Consider the following 19640-nt stretch of genomic DNA (forward strand, 5'->3'; position numbering starts at 1 on the left):
CTATCATTTTTATATATATAACGTGTATCTACTTATAGAGTTGGGTTGAAAATTGTTATACTTTTCGAGAAATTTATCATTTTATGAAAATCTTTTCTATATGATGGTTAAAAATGTTTTACTAAGTATATGTATTACTTCCATAATTCTGTAAGAAACAGCACAATATTTTATTAATGAATAACGCTCTAAGAGATTTCAGTATAAAGGTATATCAATGAGTTATTAATTACAGGACAGATAAAGTTACAGCCTTTATATAATTTTCTATTTATATTAGTCGTAAACATAGATGGGAATACGTCCAGCTTTTGTCCAGTTTTTCACAAATAATCCATATCTGGTTGTAAGAAAGCTCGGAAATAACTAAATTAAACAGTACATTACACAGCCGCTAAATAACAACGTAGTTACATAGTGTAAATACTTAGTATTTGATGTGCTAGGCGTGGGTTCTTTCCCTCTTGCTGTTTCAATATACACTCGCACACACGTAACTATGTATAGGTAGGTAGTTACAATGAATATGCATTGTAAGTAGCTGAAATTGCTTACGGAAGCTTTGTTATGGAATTTAAGGACAAAATGTCTTGTCATTTGATATATTTTAACCGACTTTAAAAAGTAGGAGGTTCAGAATACCGTACTTTTATATTGTGGTGAGTTTATTATGGTGCACGGTACCGTCTAAACCAGCGGTTCTCAAATTTTTGAAGAAGGAACCCTTTTTGGCAATCAAATCATTTCGCGAAGCTCTAAATTAAAACTTGTAAAATTAATATATTGGACAGAAGATTTTTAGGAAAGTCTCAAACAAACAGCTCTTTGAGAAATAAATGTTTTTGAGTAGTAAAAATTTATGTTTTGTACGACCGGACATTCGGTTTCGGTTTTCGGTCATAGTTTAGTTTCGGGCAATAATTCAGCCAAAACTTTCAAACATTGGAAACTAGTTTTTTTTACATCTATAGGTGATTAAAGGGATAAAAGTTATCTCGAGTAAAAACAAACATTATTATTTTTTGTTAAAAATATTATTTATCAAAAAAGTTTCTTATTAATTAATTACGGTTCCATAGTTTTAGTCGCACGCTAATTTTAATTTAGATTAATACATTATTAAGCAAGGTTTTTATTCAAACATCTTTTCCAAAATGTATCCTATTATACGAGTACACGCGGCTTCATTTTTTGCACATAAAATACGCTAGGGTGAAGGCACCAATTATGAACATGTTAAGCAGATGTTACTTAAGTACTACATAACTTAAGACAAAATCTAAAAGTAGGACAATAGTATCTAAAGCGTGAAGTATGGTATGGACGTATGGACGTATATGTACCTACTTAGGTACTTGCGAACGAACAGGCTCAACATTCATCCAAGTGTCGTGGTTCAGGATACGTGGTACAGTGGTGCGTGATTATTTTATTTATAATTGTGATTTGAATGAGGAAATTCTACATTTAGGAGTGTACAGCATTTACTTATGTGTTATTTATTTGTGATTTTGTCAATATGTTTTGCGACTGTGTGTGTATTTTTTTGAAGAAACATGAAAATCAGTGTAACATTGTCGCAGCATTTACAATCGTAAGTACATGGTGCTAAATAAGTTATTATGGGATATGTTTATTTTGTTTTAGGCGCCTGGAGGACTGCTACCAAGATATTGATAATATACATATTATTGTTGTACATATAAGTATTTTTTTAAGAATTCATATAATATAACTCATGTGCGAAATAAAAATTAAAAGTAGCAATAAGGTAAACAAATCGCTTCCAACCAATCCATCTTTTGGAAGTATTGAAATGTTGCCTAAAATATTAGATGTTCGGAAGAGGTTCCGTACATCTAATATTTTTAAAAAGTACTCTATGTTTTCTATGTTAAATTTTGAAAATTACTCTATGACTTCTAAGTCATAGAGTAATTGGGCTGAAAAGTTATCTAGAACTGTAAGGTGTTGTACCGTAGGAAAATAACGCGGTCGAAGCCGTGGGCAAAAGTTAGTATATTATAAGTCTAGTTATGTACTGGATGAGCAACATTCAGAGATTTAAATTTCAAACTCCAAACTCGTACTCTGGTAGTGATTCCTAATTTTTATTACCAGTGGCATTTATAAGTAGATGAACCTCGACCATATTTTAATAGAGTTCAGTTCGATACCTTTGGGTTAATTTAATATAAAACAATATTCACTAAGTACTTGGTGCAACATAAGTTCATTGAAAGCTTGTGAAGCAAAAATTATGTATCTAAGTATCGCCGTGCGCCGCAGTAATCAAGAGTGACGGTATTAATGATTTAATCTGAGTTTATGTTATAAAAATGGTCTGTGGATATAGAGCTATGGTAGAGAATTCATTTAATTTCAGAAATACATAAGTATAATATGTTTTGTAGGAATAATAATCTTATTCTTAAAGTCTTGAAGCCTTGGCAAAAAAATTTAGTACTTAGGGGTTTTTGTAAGCATTCTTAGAAAGCATTCTCAGTAAGCATTCTTAGAAATACGAAGGCACCTAGGTACTTAGAATCATCAGAGAGTTCGGTTAAAATGTAAATATTATTTCAATGAATAATTCTTGGAATTAAGTACCTTTAAGTAAGTAATATATGTATAGTACTAATTAGTGTGGGCGCTCAGATGAGAGAGAGAGAGAGAGAGAGATATATATATATATTTTTATTGGAATAATGTATCGCAGTGGCGGTCAGAAGTGATGAGTAATTTAATTATATATAATAGTAGTTTTATATTGTAAAATATAAAAACAAGATTCTGGAATGGTTGATTGTATCGTATCGTAAACAAGTAACTCAGCAACAACTAACACTTCCTCTCAAGTAACCATTCGTCACTCTTATTCCCTATTACACAGCCAAACATAAACCCAAACCAGACACACACTTTTCATACTTTACACGAGGCAAAGGTTTCGTCAGTACATCTGCAATGTTATCTTCAGTAGGTATGTACTCCAACTTGATTAACTTTTTATTGATGCAATGACGAACATAATGATACCGTATATCTATTTGCTTAGTGCGACGGTGAGCAATCGCGTTATTAGCTAAAGCGATTGCACTTTGGTTATCAATTCTAACTTTGACAACCACAGTCAGTGATGTTTGCAATATCTTCCACTAACCGTAAAAGATATGTCGCATCTTTAGAAGCCTCCGATAGTGCAACATATTCCGCTTCTGTCGACGAGAGTGAAACGCAGTTTTGTTTACGGCACTCCCAGGAAATGGTATTCAATCCTAATTTGAATATATCCTGAATATGACTTCCTATCCTTGATCTGTCCTCCCCAGTCAGCGTCGACATACCCTGTAATTCCATAATTAAACGGTTCATTAGACTTCTGGAATATGAGGCCTAAGTTATACGTTCCCTTCAGGTAGCGCAATACACGCTTAGCTGCCTTCATGTGTACAGACTGACAACATGAATTATACTGAACCAAGAAGCTCACGGCGGCTGATATGTCAGGTCTAGTATTACAAGCTAAATAATTTAAAGCGCTTACCAAAGACTAGTATCTAAATCTTAAAGTTTCTTGGCAGTTCTTGTCATCACTATGGTAGTCCTTACCATCATCACCCCCATCTGCCAAAACTTTATGTAGATTAAGCTCAAGTGGGACTTTAATCGGCTTGCAATTATCCATATTAAAGTCTTTCAGTAAAGTTTCTATAAACTTTCTCTGGTGAAGAAAGAACCCATCATTATTTCTTCTCTCCAAACCCATCCCTAAGACTTGCCGGGCTTCCTTCAAATCTTTAACTTTAAACACCTTTTGTAAACCCATCAGTAAACTTAATTTACTGTTTATATTTCTAAAAAATATAATAAAATCATCCACATAAAGACATATAAAAATATCATCTTTATAATATAAACAGTGATCCATGTCAGAACGTTTAAATGACATTGATAGTAAGACACTATTTACTTTTTCATTCTATGAACGACTGGCTTGTTTAAGGCCATATATTGCCTTCTGCAATAAACAAACCTTTTTATTCGAATCTTTTTGAACATAACCTTCCGGTAATAGCATATAAACTTTCTCATGCAAATCCCCGTTCAAAAATGCTGTATTTACATCGAAATGATGCATCTGTAAGTCATTTTCCGCAGCCAAAGCCAGCAACAACCTTAGAGTTGATCTTCTCACGACCGGTGAAAATGTCTCAAAATAATCTACGCCATATGACTGTGTAAACCCTTTTGCGATAAGACGAGCCTTGTATGTCATTTTACCGTCAGCATCATATTTGTATTTATAGACCCATTTATTTCCAACTACTTTGGCTTTAGGCGGTTTCTCAACTACCTTCCAAACGTCGTGCTCTTTCATAGACCTAATTCACGTTCCATTGCTGCTTGCCACTCATGACTATCTGGCCTTCTTAATATTCTCTGTAAGTCCGCGGTTCTTCCTCTTTATCATTTAAACTATGATAACAATATAATCCACTTTGAGTACTGCGTAAAATCCTATTCCTTAAAGGATACCTAGGATCCTCTTCATGGCAATCTTCAAAATTATCAACATCATTTTCATTTGATGTACTGATTTCATCGTCAATAGATAAGTCATTCGATACATCATTAGGAACTACTGGTGTTGATGTAGATGGCTCTACCTTTGAAGAGTGATCTATTTCCCATAGAACAACATTATCATTATCATCAGTCTCTAGAGGAGAATCAACCTTTGAACTGTAAATCTGAACCTTCGATAAAAATAACATCTCTTCCTGTTATTATCTTTCTTGGATCGCTAGGATCTGCTAATCGATAGCCTTTGGTATCTTCACAGTACCCTACAAAAATATATTTATTTGCCTTAGCGTCCCATTTCTTTCTTTTCTCTTTAGGAATATGTAAATAGGCAAAAGAACCAAATACCCTTAAATGGTCCAAGTTCTGTTGTTTTCCCGTCCACATTTCTTCAGGAATTTTCCCATTGTTTGCACTGTGAGGTAATCTTTTTTTGACATAAGCCGCTGCATAAAGAGTACAAGTCAAGAGTATACGGACGGACAATGCTTGTAGCATTGTCCGTCCGTATACTATTGACTTGTAAATCTGTCTCATTTTCCACATGTACCACAAAATCTTTGAAAGTTTTCAAAGTTTGAGATTTTTCTTTGAGAAAATAAACGAACATTTTTCTCGTCAACAATGATAAACATGTAATGAGCACCTCCAAACGAATGTTCAGACATTGGACCGCATAAATCCGCGTGTAACAAACCAAGTTTGTCACTAGCTCGCTCTGCCTCACTCCTTGGAAAAGGGAATCTGTGCGCCTTACCTCTAATGCAAGCGACACACGGTTCCATTACACTCTTTCCTCCAACTTCGATACTTGGAAGCTTGCGTAAATCACTTAAATTTACATGCCCAAGCCGCCGATGCCAAAGCGCCAACGAGTCCTCAACTTGAACCGTAGCCAAAGCCCCATCTACAACAGGAAAACAGTCATCCAACATATAGATACCCGAGACTTCACTAGCAGTAACCACAAGTTTACTCGTAATTTGGCCCATCGATGAGTGAATCAACTTACAACCATCAGAATCAAAAACCACTTTCCAACCCTTCTGTACCAACTTACTAATAGACAACAGATTAACTCGCAAATCAGGTACATATGAGCAATCTTTTATAGGTAACAAAACTCCTTTTAAACTTACCAAAATGTCACCCATACCTGTACTTGACATTTTCTCATCATTCGCACATGTCACAACATTGTTATCAGTAACCTTAAAGTCTCTAAACCAGTGCTTTTGAAAACTCATGTGATTTGAAGCTCCACTATCCAAATACCACAACGAGGGATTAAATGAATTATGGACTGACAGCGAACAGTATAATCCAACTTTCTTCGAGCTCGGAGAAACCGTTGATACATTTTCTCTGTTTGCATCCTTTTTCATTTCTGGACAGTTTATTTTTCTGTGACCTTGCTTCCCACATTTAAAACACTTTACTGAATTTTTATGTTGTTTCCTTGTTACTAAAGCTGAATTTATAGGCGAAGAATCCTTAGAAGAGCTCTGAACCAAATCTTCTTGTAAAAGCTTTTGCCGAACATTTTCTGAGGTAAGTTTCATCCCTGAGTGCTCTAAAGCCATCCGCAATGGGCGATAAACATCAGGCAAACCTCTTAAAAGTACCACAGCAACTAAATCATCATCGAAACTTTGATTTATCTCCTTCAGCTTTTGAGCGTGACTCATGACCGCTTGAACGTAATCATGCATCGATTTATGATTTTCCAGCATTTCATCCAAAAGAGAATTCATTAAATTTATTCGTTTATTAATTCCTTTATCCTCAAAAATGGCTGCCAACGCATCCCGCACTTCTTTAGTATATGAAAGATTTTGCACATACGGATAGAGTTGAGGTTCCAAATGAAGGCAAATCAAGGTAAAAGCCTCTTGATCCTTTTCAATTTCTTCTGTATTGTCCTTCTCTGGAAGTGTTTGCGTGTATTTCAGACATTTTTCACGAGTCAGTAACAATTTTATTGCGAATTTCCAAGATGAGTAGTCATCATGTCCAATCAATTTGGTAACAGAAAATTTCGTGTTCTGGGCCCCAATAACCTATTGGAATAATGTATCGCAGTGGCGGTCAGAAGTGATGAGTAATTTAATTATATATAATAGTAGTTTTTTTATTGTAAAATATAAAAACAAGATTCTGGAATGGTTGATGTTGAACCAACAATTTTTTTGTAATCTTTTTTGTAATTAGTTTTGTGATATACCTAATTTACTCTCTCTTCCTATTTAGGATGCCTTGATATTTGCCGGTTTACCTATATTCTTTCCATCTCAATTCCTATACGTGGCTTTCGGTTCTATTTTCCCCAAAAAACAAAGCCAGAAGCCACGAAAACACTTGATACTTTATCAGATAACATAATTACGCAAAATTCAGATATACTTTAAAAGTAGATTTTGTGTAATTCGCACTGCTTGAGAAATAATGAGAAGAATATAATATGAAATATTTCAGTTAACATCGATAGCATTGATAACGCTATCAATCCTGTACTTGCTGCCCAATCACCACGAGCTGCGCGTCTTGCTGACACGGCTGAACATGGCTGACAATTCTGCTGTCTTCCTGTCCACCATCTCGCTGCTTCTCTGTTCCATCTGGATGGTGTCTGGAATATTGCTCATTGCAGGAGTGAAAAAAGTAAGAACAAACAGGTGTTCCTATACCTGATTACGGTGAAGGAAAACATCTTGAGAAAACCTACACTCAGTTGATAGATACACGCTATTTTGCAGTATTAGTTTAGTATTGAAATATAATTAAAAGTAATGAAATCTCAGGTAGGTAAAACCAAGCCATTCTAAGGTTCCTTACTACGATTTTTTTATTAAAACCACTAACAAACTTTGTCAGGTAAAGGGATGTTTCTCGATCCGGAAGGACGATCCGTCAATTTTCTCGAAGAAGTTATCATTTCCAAAATCAATAATGACAGCGCGGCCGCAGTGGTCGAAACGCTCAGAGAACCACGCATACAAACCTTGCCTACATGTGGTAGTCAGGTAGTAAGGTGGAGTTTATCTGCCCAACTACTACCTGCCGAACTGTGAAAAATCCTCAGAAGAAAAAGTAATAACCAGTTTTTGTTTCACAATTGAGGGCGATACTTTATCATGGTGGTGATGGTTAAACCGATTGCAGAATGCATCAGGACTCGTGCTGTTCTACTTCGTGTACGGCATCTTCTTTACGATCACTCTGCACGTGGCGGCTCTGTTGTTGCTTCTGCATAAGGATTGGGCGTTCAGTTTTGGTATCATACTCACTTCTGGTAAGTCTCTCTCTCTGTCTTGTGTTTCTGGTTATATTCGCAGCTGTGATGCTCCAAAGACTATGGTGCGCGTATAAATGAAGATTACAATTTTGAAGATTCGGCTGTGATTTCATGACTGGTCACCTCTTTGACGTTAACTCTCTTTGTCATCATTGGGATGCTGTTTTTAGAACTATGTTGATAAGTAAATTTCTAATTTGAAATCCGTCCAGTAGATTTAATGTGACCGAGTAACAAAAATCCTCACACACATTCAAACATTTTCATCAATACATATAATAAAACAGTAAAAAAAACATCCTGTACATTGAATAAATTTACATAAAAATAAAATTAGGCGATAGAGTCACAGCAACAGAGTAAGAATTTGAAAAAAAAAAGTCTGTCTGTTTGTCTGTTTGTACCGCTAATCTTCGGAACTACTGGACAGATTTGAATGAAACTTTCTTTGTTATATAGCTCTTAAGCCTGGGCAACATATAGGGTATAAATTATTTTGAAAACTGGAACACCTGATGTAGCACCTATGATGGTACAGCTAAACTATAGGAAACATAGAAATGACGCTCTAATAAAAGTTGTTCAGTCTGATGAGCATTTTCTGTTTAGGTATAAAAATATAAGCTATACTATAGAAAATATACTTTTTCAGTCTGATTAGCATCTTCTGTATGTATAGGTATCGTTACATTTATCTGTACAATTAAATTTCTCTAATAATTTTGACTCCTTACAAAAAATTGTTTGGTCACGCGAACGAAGTCGCAGGCATCAGGCTAGTTTATAATATAATACATGCACTAGGAGCCCGTCCTGACTTCGCTCGGGTAACACCATAATTAAAACCTTCCTCAGGAATCACACTATCTATTGGTGAAAAAGTATAACATTCCGTTTTGAGTTTATACAGATAAACAGACAGATGCAACAGTGGTACCTGTTTTTATAATATGTAAGGACGTAAGGGTGTCTGTCTTTCAGTGATCCACATTAGAGGACTGGTCTCGGGCTACCAAACGTACGATCTGATGCAGAGGGGCAAGGTCTTGGGAGACGGCGCTAACGAGCTGCTGGTGGAAGACTTGCCGGATGAAAACGTATAGATTCCACGTAGGTGCTCGTCGCTATAACATTCACATTTATTATTTATGTATTTCCACCGTTGTTACTAGTGTCGCCCATTTTTCTTTCTTTCTATAAAGAGTACCTTAAAATAAAACGGATTTTCACGGAACGGAACGGAACCCTAAACCGTGCGTGGCCTGACACGGCCGGTTATTTAGACAGACTATAAGTACAATTTTAATTTTTCATAAGAGTTTTTTGCATCAATAAAATTGAAAAGTCTGTGGCAATGAAATCCTGAACGGATTCACATATAATTATAATTCAAATATATGTATTTGTAATTTGTTGATATCATCTTTCCCAACGTTTAATTTGCCGACTGGTAGCCGGCTACCTATAACAATAGTTTTTTGTAAGTATAAAATCTCTTGCGTCGACATTATTATTCTTCCCTAAAACCGTGTGCATTGAATAGGTATAACTTGCCTAAATTATATTATGTGAGTAAATATACAATAGAATTAATAATTAAATTTTAAAGTTAAATAAATTAAAATGTGCCATACACGTATTTGTTGTTAAGTGTTACGTGTTTTATACCAATATTTTCAAGTATCCTACCTGACAACGGTGCTTGTGTTGTAAGGAGGTTTTCGTGTTCGTTACCATCGCGATTGACGATAACTTTTTTGAAACTTCGCAAAGGACCTAAGGTACCGTATCTTACCACTTCGTATATATGTATTTAGTTATTTTGTAACAAGGCTGTTATCTACCTACATATCCTAAGAAAATAAAAAATAAAAAGTGAAAAAGATAGTTTTTATGTGATAAAGTTTAATTTGGTAAGTTAACTGTGTAAGTAGATATAACATTGAAATAATTAGGTTTTGTATGTTCAATGTTTCATACCTCAAAAAGTAAAACGAAACCTTTGTAAAGTCATATCTAATTCGTCATCGTCTATCCGACCGACACAGCCACTTTTCCCTAAATAACTGATTTGAAATGTACTATTGTTTTATGTGACCTAGAGACAGAGACGAAAAAAATTATCGTATCAATAATTAAATATTAATATCAATAATTTAATTAACTTTGTTTTAGGAGCTACTACTAACATTTTGAAAAACAATCGCGAAATACATTTGTCGTCTAAAATATTGAAATTAAATAGGTATTATATGCAGTGTATATAAAAATACCTAGCCCATAAAATAAAAATAATTGTTCGTCCTTGGGTCACAGACGTAAGTCTTTTTGAGTTGAAATTTCATAAAACACATCTCAATCGGTTCAGTAGTTTCGGGGTAAACTAAATGTACGGTCGAACGGATAGAGAGATACTCGAAAAGAAAAACCTACATGTAACGTAGGTATAAATTCGGAACTCTCACGCGAGCTCAACTCGCACTTTACCGATGATTTCTATTAACACATGTGCATCATGTAAAAGTAAATATGTACCTATATTGTTATATATTACCATAGATAAATATTGTTTTAATTAGAATTAAGTCTCATACATACATATGTAATGTAATGAATATAAATAATTTTATTTGTGTCGGTCAAATGTCATAGCATAGCATAAAATCACTATTTTGCTAAAAATCAAATTTCTATACCTAGTATCAGCACAATTTGATAGTACATATTTTATACACCTATAACGACAAAAATAATACTATAATAATAATATAGATCTAGTTAGTAGGTACTGGTATAATTACAAAAAAAAATACCTAAAAAAACAAAAGAATTACAATTTTCTCTAAATTATTTAAAACATTTTCAAATAAAGTATTTGACAAAAATTGTACAAAAAATGTTTGTAATAATTTAAAGAAAAGTGTAACTTTTTGTAATTTTGACCACCTAGGTATTTTAGTTATTGTCCAAAAATCATTATTATAACTATGTTAATTAGTAATAAAGTTACTTCCATGGATATTTGACTGTTTGTCGCTCAACTGAAAAAGTTCGTGAAAACTAAGTGCAAACAAAATGATTCTTTGAATCTCCTTTAAAGTATCGGCAATAATCGAAAGGCTGTAAAAATATTTCAGATTTGTCCAGGCGCATGTTTGAACACTTACTCAAATACCTATAACAGAACAGATAGAAAACAGACTCTTGCGGGAATCGCGATTGCGACTTTAGAATTATAACATTTATATATAGGTACCTATTATGATTTAAACATATAACTTTCAAAGTACCTACTAACTTCCTAAATGGGCAAATTAATAAGGCCTTATAGGTGCCATATCTTAACTTAACATAACTTATATATTAACATAACCATGTTTTCGGCTTTAGCGTGTTATTAACTTTACCCAGTTCGTACATTAATGTTTATACTCAATTATTACGGAACTTTTGCCACTTGTAGACTAAAAATAATTCTTTGTCCGCGTTGTAATGACAACAAAAAAATTACTTAATTTGGCAAACTGATTACCCGCTTATATGTTTAAATTTATACATAAATATTTAGGTCTGTGGAAATGATAAGTATTTTATGTGTGTATATTATATACAACTTATTTTTCGGTTTGCTAAACAGTCGATAAACATACAAGAGAAGAACAAATTGCCATTGCCGCACTTTGCATGTATTATAATGGCGGCTCCACACTATCAGTGAACAGTTCACCAAACTTTGGCAGTTTCGGTAGATTTTTCATTGCGTTAAATAAAAGCATTCATACAAACTACGCAATGTTAATGCATTCGCGTCTCCATCAGTCAGACGCCGACGCGAATGCATAACGATAGTGTGAAGCCTACATAACACATCAGTAAGATATTCCATTATAGTGTAGGTATATGTACATGAATGCATGAAGAAGAAGAAGAAGAATCTCCTTCTTCTTCTATCCCAACTCCCACTTTATTTGGGTCGGGTCTTCTCGTACATTTAGCTAGAGATGTTAACACCGGTTTGTTTGGGGATTGAGCCTCCTCTTTGTGGATTTCTATTTCCATGTAGGTATTACATCTACTGCTTACGTGATAAATTGCTAATTACCTATCTACTGCTTATCGCTCCCATGTAAGCACATTGTTCCTCAGCCGTTAAGCGTATCGGAGCTCGAAGCCCAGGGATGTGCTTACATGGTTTAACGTATTTATAACAGCTTAGACATTATTATTTTATATCCTAGTACCAAATTACTTTAGACATAAGTATCTAATCTGATAATTTTATATTCTGGGTTTAATTAAGTTTTGACTATGTACTCGTAGTTATGACAATTTTCTACCTGTTAATAAAATCTAAATTCAATACTGCTTACTTTTAATTTTAACAATACAACAAACCAGCCAGTTTAAAAGCTAGGTGTGATGTGAAATAGACGAAAAGGACACAAGATCTGCTACTGTATACATGCCCTCTCAACCTATCGCTGGTTGACTGTAAGAGATCCCTACATGGGATAAGTCCGCCGTTGTACAATGTATCTTTCTTGTATTAATTTTGATTAATATGCTTATTTTCGTGCAATAAAGTTATTACAAACAAATAAACAAGATTTACTTGTGTCCTTTTCGTCGATTTCACATCATAATTTCAAGTATTCTTTACTTGACGTTATCCATTTTGTGTTAGTATTACTAAAACCCTTCAAAACAAATCATGACAGAAATTATTTTTTTTAAATTATAACATCGAGTTCATTATATTTTTTAATTAGAATTGGAACATCGCGTAATATAGATTTAGAAGGTTGACTATATATATGTATATAACAAAATTACAGTTCTTCGCGAGCGTTTAGCTGTTTATAAAAACTACGACCCAATATAATGGTGTACACACTTGCTCCTGAAAAAATAGAAAATAAGATACTTATTAGTAATATGGATGAGAAATTACCTAACATAGGTATAAGTATTTAATAAAAGAAGAATTTATTTATTTTATATTAAGTATAACAATTATTTTAAACGTTAACGTGAGTAACGAAAATTTATTTATTCAATTACACTCCGCTTTAATCGAAAGGCAGCAGACATGTATCTGATTTGCCCAGGCGCATTCAATCAAACACTTACCCAAATATAACAGTTCGGTACTGATAATGAACACGTTGAAGTCCTCGACGTTCAAGAAGAAGATGGAAGAGCTCGTGATGAAGATGACGACCCACACCGCAAAGTAAGTCTTTATGATTGGGGCTTTTTCCTAGGAACAATTTTCACGATTCATTATTTCAGTCTTATGATGTACACTCAGAATACAGAAATGGATGTAAACTGCTGAGAATAGGTCTCTCCATTTCGCATTCATTAGTAATCCTTCTCTGTCCTGTGCCTCTCTCATCCAAGTGCGATCCATCCACCCGCTATTTTCATGATCGTTCGTTACTTCTTTCAAAGAAATCTCGATCCGATTTTAACGAATATGGTTTAGTCTAAAATACTATCTATTGCGCTGCGTGCGATAGAAAGCGAGGCAGTTCGTGCTTAATTAATAGGTATTTTAATATTAAATTTGCGTTTCTGGAGAAACGATTTTCACCAATTAATTTATGAGAAATCTCTTTGATTTTGATTACTATACTGGGTACCTACTATAGATAGTTAAAGTAACTAGCGTTTGCCCGCGTCGATTTCTCTTTTCTTCATCTTTTATCATCTTTAAATGTAACTCATCCATGCTAACCATCTACATGTAAATAGGTATGTAAAATACATATATAATACTATCGACTCTCTCCGCCCCGTTTCGTATGGTCGGTTATCGTCGTTCGACGTAGGTAAGTATTGTTCAGTACGTGGCAATTTTTTAGACTTACTACTTATAAATAATCTATAAGAAATTATTTAAATGTTGGTGAAAACCCCATTGCAATAAGTTGAAATTTTTTCTTTTTTGGAGTCATAGGCAATATAATTTAATGTTTTAATAAACAAATTCTCATTTATTTTTACAGGTATTTTTACTACAAAAGACTTGATATTTTTTATATGTTAAGTATCCCGCATTTAAAGAAATCATACCGCTATTTTTACTAATTGGTTTTCAAAATAAATAAAATCCTAAATCCCTTTAGGGGTGAAGTTCACAAGCGTTTGAACGCGGCGTGTAGCGTTTAATTAGTGTGATAATATATATATTTTTTTCAATTAAACATTTATAAAATTAACATTGTACTTTACTTATTTAAAAATCAGGATCAATACATTGATTACTGTGTATGGTACAATTTAATAAACACTGATGACATCCCGTTCAAGTTCCAGTTCAAAACGCTCGTGAAATTCACCCTTCGACTGAAAACAAATGTGGCAACGCTGTTGAGTAGGAAGATCTACCTGTGTAAGTCGAAGCGGGCAGCATGATCGACTTTATTACTAGAAGTACCTATGTAAAAAATTATAGATGTATTGATTGATGGGCTAATAACGTATGACGTAGTTTATATTGCATATTGGAATATTAAGTGTAAAATATACGTTGTTAACATAAATACTTAATTATAGATACGATGGAAAGCGGGCAATTCATTTCCTTAATTGCTAATGTTACTGGTATTACAACAATACGTTTAATAGATTTATTAAGTATTCGGATTAATTATTTTTTTCTTTACCAAAAACATTCATGTAGGTAGGTATTATTAAATAATAAATTCTGAACACTTTTGCCCGTCGTACCAGTTCAGAAATCCGGTCAATCGGACCACGGAAAAATAATATTTTCCACGGTTATATTACCAAAAATATATAAACCCAGTGGCCATTTCGAAATATTAAACATATAAGCTATTTAAGTTAAGCTTTAGCCCAAATAACACATAGTAGACGGTGACGCGACGACACGACGTAGTACGCTATGGTACTGGGGTATTATGTAATCTGTGGCACAGTATACCTACTAACTTCCCGTGCCGCTTGCTCCGATACCAACTAACTCTACCCCCCAAATGTCATAGCCATCTTAATCCTATTGCAATAGTACATCGTATGCAAACCATTGATTATTAATAAATAATAGTTATTATAATAAAATAATTGATGAATATTTGATGACAGACATATTATATCTCTTTTTAGCATCGAGGAGAAAAGTAGCTTACCGTAATAATACCGTAAATGAAGATCATATCAAAGACGAATCGCACAAGGAACATGAGAGAGAGCAGGATGCACATGACGTAAAGGCCGGTCACGGGAGCGTCGATGTCGATATTTCCGGTCTTCTCCTTTTGGCCCGTTATGGCAGACATCACTATCATGATGACTGTCAGAATAAATGAACCCAACTGGAATTAAATAAATCCGTTTTGATAATCCATCCACTTTGCTTTGATTGGTTCAATTCTCTCAGTACCTATATGGAATACGGTAACTTCTCAAAGAAATTGAAGTCAACGAAGAACATAAAAGTTTGACTTTCCATAATAACTCTGATCAGCCAAGTATGGGGGTAAATTTTGTTGATTTGTTCAATGGAATGTGGAATGGAAATGGAAAGTCGAAATTTTATGGCCTTTCACTGTAACTTTCTTTTAGAAGTACATTGAATACATTATAATGTATTCAATGTACTAAGCGAAATGTAAATAAATGTGCACTGTATAAAAAATAAACTGTAAACATGTAATACAAAGATTATTAATTACCTTAGAGGGTAGCTTTATATTTATGTTCAAGGGCGGAACTTATTACATTCGGCATTCTCTACCAGTTAATCTTTAGGAAAAATGATAAGATAATACTTATAGAGGTGCCTGAAATATGAATATGTCAAATATCCTATCTGATAGTATAAATGCCAAAATAAGTTTATTTGTTACCTCTTCACGCTCTATATAGATATAGAGCTCAACCTAATCTTCTTGAAATTTGCATCTTTTTTCATCCCGGAAAAGTAACTGTTCTCGTGGGAAATGTCGGTGGGAAAAAGCCGAAAGGAAAACGTTAAGAAGATTGGTTGAGTAGATAAAGTATGATGATACTCGTACAATCTACAACGACGATTTATTTGATTTCCTCAATAATAGTTCGTTGGATTTTCCCAATAAACTAAGAATTTAGAAAAATAACGCAGAAAAACACACAAATAATCAAATTTAATTAAAAAATAATGAAGAATAAAATTAACGTTTATAAGTTTTAGACTGGCCGCAAAAGGCTTTTCTAAAAAATATTCTATTTTCTTTTTATTCTAAAAATAAAAAGTAAAACAAAAGCGACCAATTTATTTGTATTGAAATTTATTTAACCTTTTGGCAATTTTATGATTCTATAATAGTTTTAATAGTGAGTATACATAAACTTTCGCTCTAAGATTATTATCATATCAACCTATCATTTATTGATCTTGGAGTGATATTCGCGAGAATTATTGAAATTAGTGAAATATAACATTCTTATAAGATCTATTCTATCAATGCAGGTAAGTATATCAATGCCTAGGTACTAATTTAAATTTTTTTTAGGTAGAAAACAATACTACGCTTTCGGATACTTTGAAGACTTTGGTTTTATTTTGTAATGGTAATTTATTATGTGGCAATAGTGAAATTGATGAAAAACTCAAACATCCAATAGGCTACAAATAAAAATACAAATTAATTGACAATGTATGTATGTAATTTTTAAAACATGAAATAAATGAAAAATACTTATACACACCGCATTGACGCCTCCCATTATCATGTTACCGGTTTTCAGATCGAAAACAAAGCAACATGTCTCCACTTCCGGTAAACCCATTTTCTGAAATAAAAGCCTTTTTGCACACTTCAATCTAGTTTGGTATTACACGTACTAAAGATTAGGAGCTATAATATCTTACCACAATTTTATAATTTACGTTTAAACCACTGTATTTATTATTGGGATGATGATCCTACGAAACAAACGAAACTTGTAAAAGAAGTGATGCAGACTGCTCTGAGAGACGATCTTAAAATCTAGCAAAGAGTATGAAAACGCAGATGAGAGGACTGTATGAAGGCTTAAGGTTCATTTTTAAATTATTTTTTAGGGGGGTTTCTTACCCAAAGGGTAAAATGAGACCCTTTTACTGCTGTCCGTCCATCTGTTTGTCTATACGTCTGGCTATCTCATGAACCGTGATAGTTAAACAGTAGAAATTTTCACAGACGATGCTTTTCAATTTAAAAAAAATTTCAAATAAAACGTTTGTATTTATATTTTTTATAGATAGTGGCCGGAATGGTCGGTTGTATTTTTAAATACCATGAACCTAAACGTACTTCCTGCTGGCATTCGCGCAGTCATTCTGTACGTTTTATATAGACCTACATAATAAGTATTAGTTAACGGAATAAGGGAAGATGAATGTCGTAGTTACGTAGTTTTCTTCCGTTTCTATTATTGCATTATTGTAATCATATCATTTCATAGAGTAAGGTACCTACGATACCTACTTTTCGTGCTTAGTCTTTGCATCTTTTTGGCGCCGCGATGGCTATGCGTAGTATGATCGATATAATATGTATCTATGAAAGTTGTCTGTCTGGGGATGCGTATAAACTGACCAGGTCATGGGAAAATTCGTCATACATAATAGTTATTATCACGTAGCCAAGAATAAAAGAGAAAATATAATAATTTAGTATTCGAGGTTTATATAAACTTCCGTTTAGATTGCTGTAAAAATCGAATATATAAACCAAATTTAAGATCAAAATTTGAGTGTTGTTCATTTATTATATAGTCAGGTATTATGAAGCAATAAGTTTAAGGTAAGCAGCATAGGATAAAGTCATGTCTTAAAGCATTTTGTATTTCGCAGTAAATATGCATATAGGTATTAAAAAAATAAAATTTCTGAGCGTTTCGGTCTAATCTTACTCCACGACTACTACAACTATGGTTCCCAGAGAACTTAGCTTTTAATATTTACAAAATATTTTTTTTGATATATGATAGATCTAATCTACGGAAATCACACTACAAACGAGGTAGGTAGGTATCTACATTTGTGTCCACCATGTGTTGCAAGTATGTATAATCTGAGGCTGTAGATACTAATGGAGCTTGCACTGCTAGAACTAATTGATTCCAAATAATATTGCTCTTTCATCGGTGGGGAGTATTATCTCGCCTGTATCTTTAACTTCATGCTATAGCTTAATAGACCACCGCAAATGCCAGCTGATGAATCAAGATGGATGATGAAGTTCGGTAAAATGCGACACGCACGCACGTGCACCCGAAAGTCCTTTACTGGGTTAGTGCATCAAATCCATTTTTTCTTCATAACTATAGGACGTACTTTACTGTTTTAACTTATTGATCATGAAATACGTATTTTTTAGTTTTACATTTTACATACAAGAAAAAACTACAATGTTTAATTCTTTTCATATACGAGTCAGTAGGTACATAGACAGCTGGACCCTTTTCCTTTTTACAATGTTGATGATTCAAAAACAATCGTGCATGAATTTCTCTACTCGCCATGTGTACTGCATGAAAGACAATTCCGATTTATTTAGGGTACGGAACCATATGATATTATGTAAAGACATTGGAAAACATTCAAAATGTATTTATCTGTAATTGATATCCGATGTAATGAGATACATAACTTATACAGAATATGTTTTTATACTTATGGTGAATTGCACCAGTCAACTTTGACGTTGACTTTAACCTGCGCGCCGCTGACGTTTAAACAAAATGACGTTGTATTTTTCTGCGCTGGTTAAAGTAAACGTCAAAGTTGACTGGTGCTACCCATATTTAGTGTATCATTAATGAAATAATAACTAACTTCCTTTGCTACGATGACGTGGACGGCTGGAAGGAAATAAACTATTTACAATACTCGGGTAAATTGTGTACTAAATGTTTTTGCATACAAATGTAATCATTAATGGAAGTCACTCAAAAAAATCCACATGAACAAAATGGGTACTTGATAAGTATATTCATAGTAACAGGGTATAATAACAAGGTCAGAAAATTATGTATACTCAGTAAAAAAAATTGTATACTCTAGATAATAGATTCACTCAATAAATTCAGATCGTTTAATTTTGTTACAAAAATACTTACGATCAATTAACATAGGTACTTACTATACAAGTGGGTTATGAAATGTATCTGATCAACTTATAATGAGAATACTCAACTATTATCCTTACATATTATAAAACAAAGTCCTCTACCGCGTTTGTCTGTCTGGATTTTCACGCGGTTTTCACCAATAGATAGAGTGATTCCTGAGGAAGGTTTAGGGGTATAATTAATTATGTTTTTACCCGAGCCAAGCCGAGACGGGCCGCTAGTTATAACTAAATGTTATTTCATTGTAAAACAAAAATACCTAGTAGGTATAGGTAAATTTATAGTTTGACGCAGTAACCTAAGCCGTAGAAGTCCGCTAGGCCCTGCGAAGGAAATATAAGATTTAATGCACGCAGCATTAAATCTTATATTTCCTTCGCAGCAACAGGAAAAAGGATATTATGTAATACTTATGCACAATCATACGCACTGCAATCACATACAATACAATCAAGAAAACTCCAATAAGTAAAATTTTCAGTACCTACTACTACCTAGTTGGTATTTTGATAGCGAATAAAATTAACAACATTAATCGAGAGTAGGTAGAGTTGGTGGGGCGATAAAAAGAAAATTTTAAAAAGTCGAAATTGGCAAGTTACAACTAATATTTTTATATTTTTATTTATTT

General features: G+C 33.5%; 2 protein-coding genes across 5 annotated transcripts; one reads left to right on the plus strand and one right to left on the minus strand.

Moving 5' to 3' along the window:
* The first annotated feature begins 665 nt into the window (after positions 1–665).
* Positions 666–12242, plus strand: LOC128674289 (uncharacterized). 4 transcript variants are annotated; one of them, XM_053752773.1, is made up of 4 exons: positions 666–1416; positions 7063–7248; positions 7750–7879; positions 8848–12242. In XM_053752773.1, the coding sequence occupies exons 1-4, from the start codon at positions 1315–1317 to the stop codon at positions 8874–8876; spliced, it is 447 nt and encodes a 148-aa protein (XP_053608748.1). In that variant the 5' UTR covers positions 666–1314; the 3' UTR covers positions 8877–12242. The 4 variants fall into 4 exon arrangements, with proteins under 4 accessions (XP_053608748.1, XP_053608746.1, XP_053608747.1 ...); XM_053752771.2 differs by having other exon boundaries at positions 1061–1416; positions 8864–12242; XM_053752772.2 differs by having other exon boundaries at positions 1233–1594; positions 8864–12242.
* On the minus strand, positions 12238–16866 carry LOC128674290 (uncharacterized). The gene is made up of 5 exons (XM_053752776.1): positions 16764–16866; positions 16601–16684; positions 15040–15225; positions 13013–13142; positions 12238–12782 (listed from the first exon to the last, which is right to left on the minus strand). Exons 2-5 carry the CDS (start codon positions 16679–16681, stop codon positions 12712–12714), a joined length of 468 nt encoding a protein of 155 aa, XP_053608751.1. The 5' UTR covers positions 16682–16684; positions 16764–16866; the 3' UTR covers positions 12238–12711.
* Positions 16867–19640: the final 2774 nt, after the last annotated feature.

This window comes from Plodia interpunctella, chromosome 12 (genome assembly GCF_027563975.2).
Source record: "Plodia interpunctella isolate USDA-ARS_2022_Savannah chromosome 12, ilPloInte3.2, whole genome shotgun sequence".
Classification (NCBI taxonomy): Eukaryota; Metazoa; Arthropoda; class Insecta; order Lepidoptera; family Pyralidae; genus Plodia; species Plodia interpunctella.

Excerpts from the sequence above, each read along its gene's own strand:
- LOC128674289 (XM_053752771.2), top strand. The coding sequence starts at position 1,315 with ATGGTATGGACGTATGGACGTATATGTACCTACTTAGGTACTTGCGAA. Across the intron at positions 7,249-7,749 it reads TCATTGCAGGAGTGAAAAAA|AATGCATCAGGACTCGTGCT; the intron begins GTAAGAACAAAC and ends AACCGATTGCAG. Across the intron at positions 7,880-8,863 it reads TGGTATCATACTCACTTCTG|TGATCCACATTAGAGGACTG; the intron begins GTAAGTCTCTCT and ends TCTGTCTTTCAG.
- LOC128674290 (XM_053752776.1), bottom strand. The coding sequence starts at position 16,681 with ATGGGTTTACCGGAAGTGGAGACATGTTGCTTTGTTTTCGATCTGAAA. Across the intron at positions 13,143-15,039 it reads TCATTTACGGTATTATTACG|GAAAAAGCCCCAATCATAAA; the intron begins GTAAGCTACTTT and ends AATTGTTCCTAG. Across the intron at positions 12,783-13,012 it reads TACCGAACTGTTATATTTGG|GAGCAAGTGTGTACACCATT; the intron begins GTAAGTGTTTGA and ends CTATTTTTTCAG.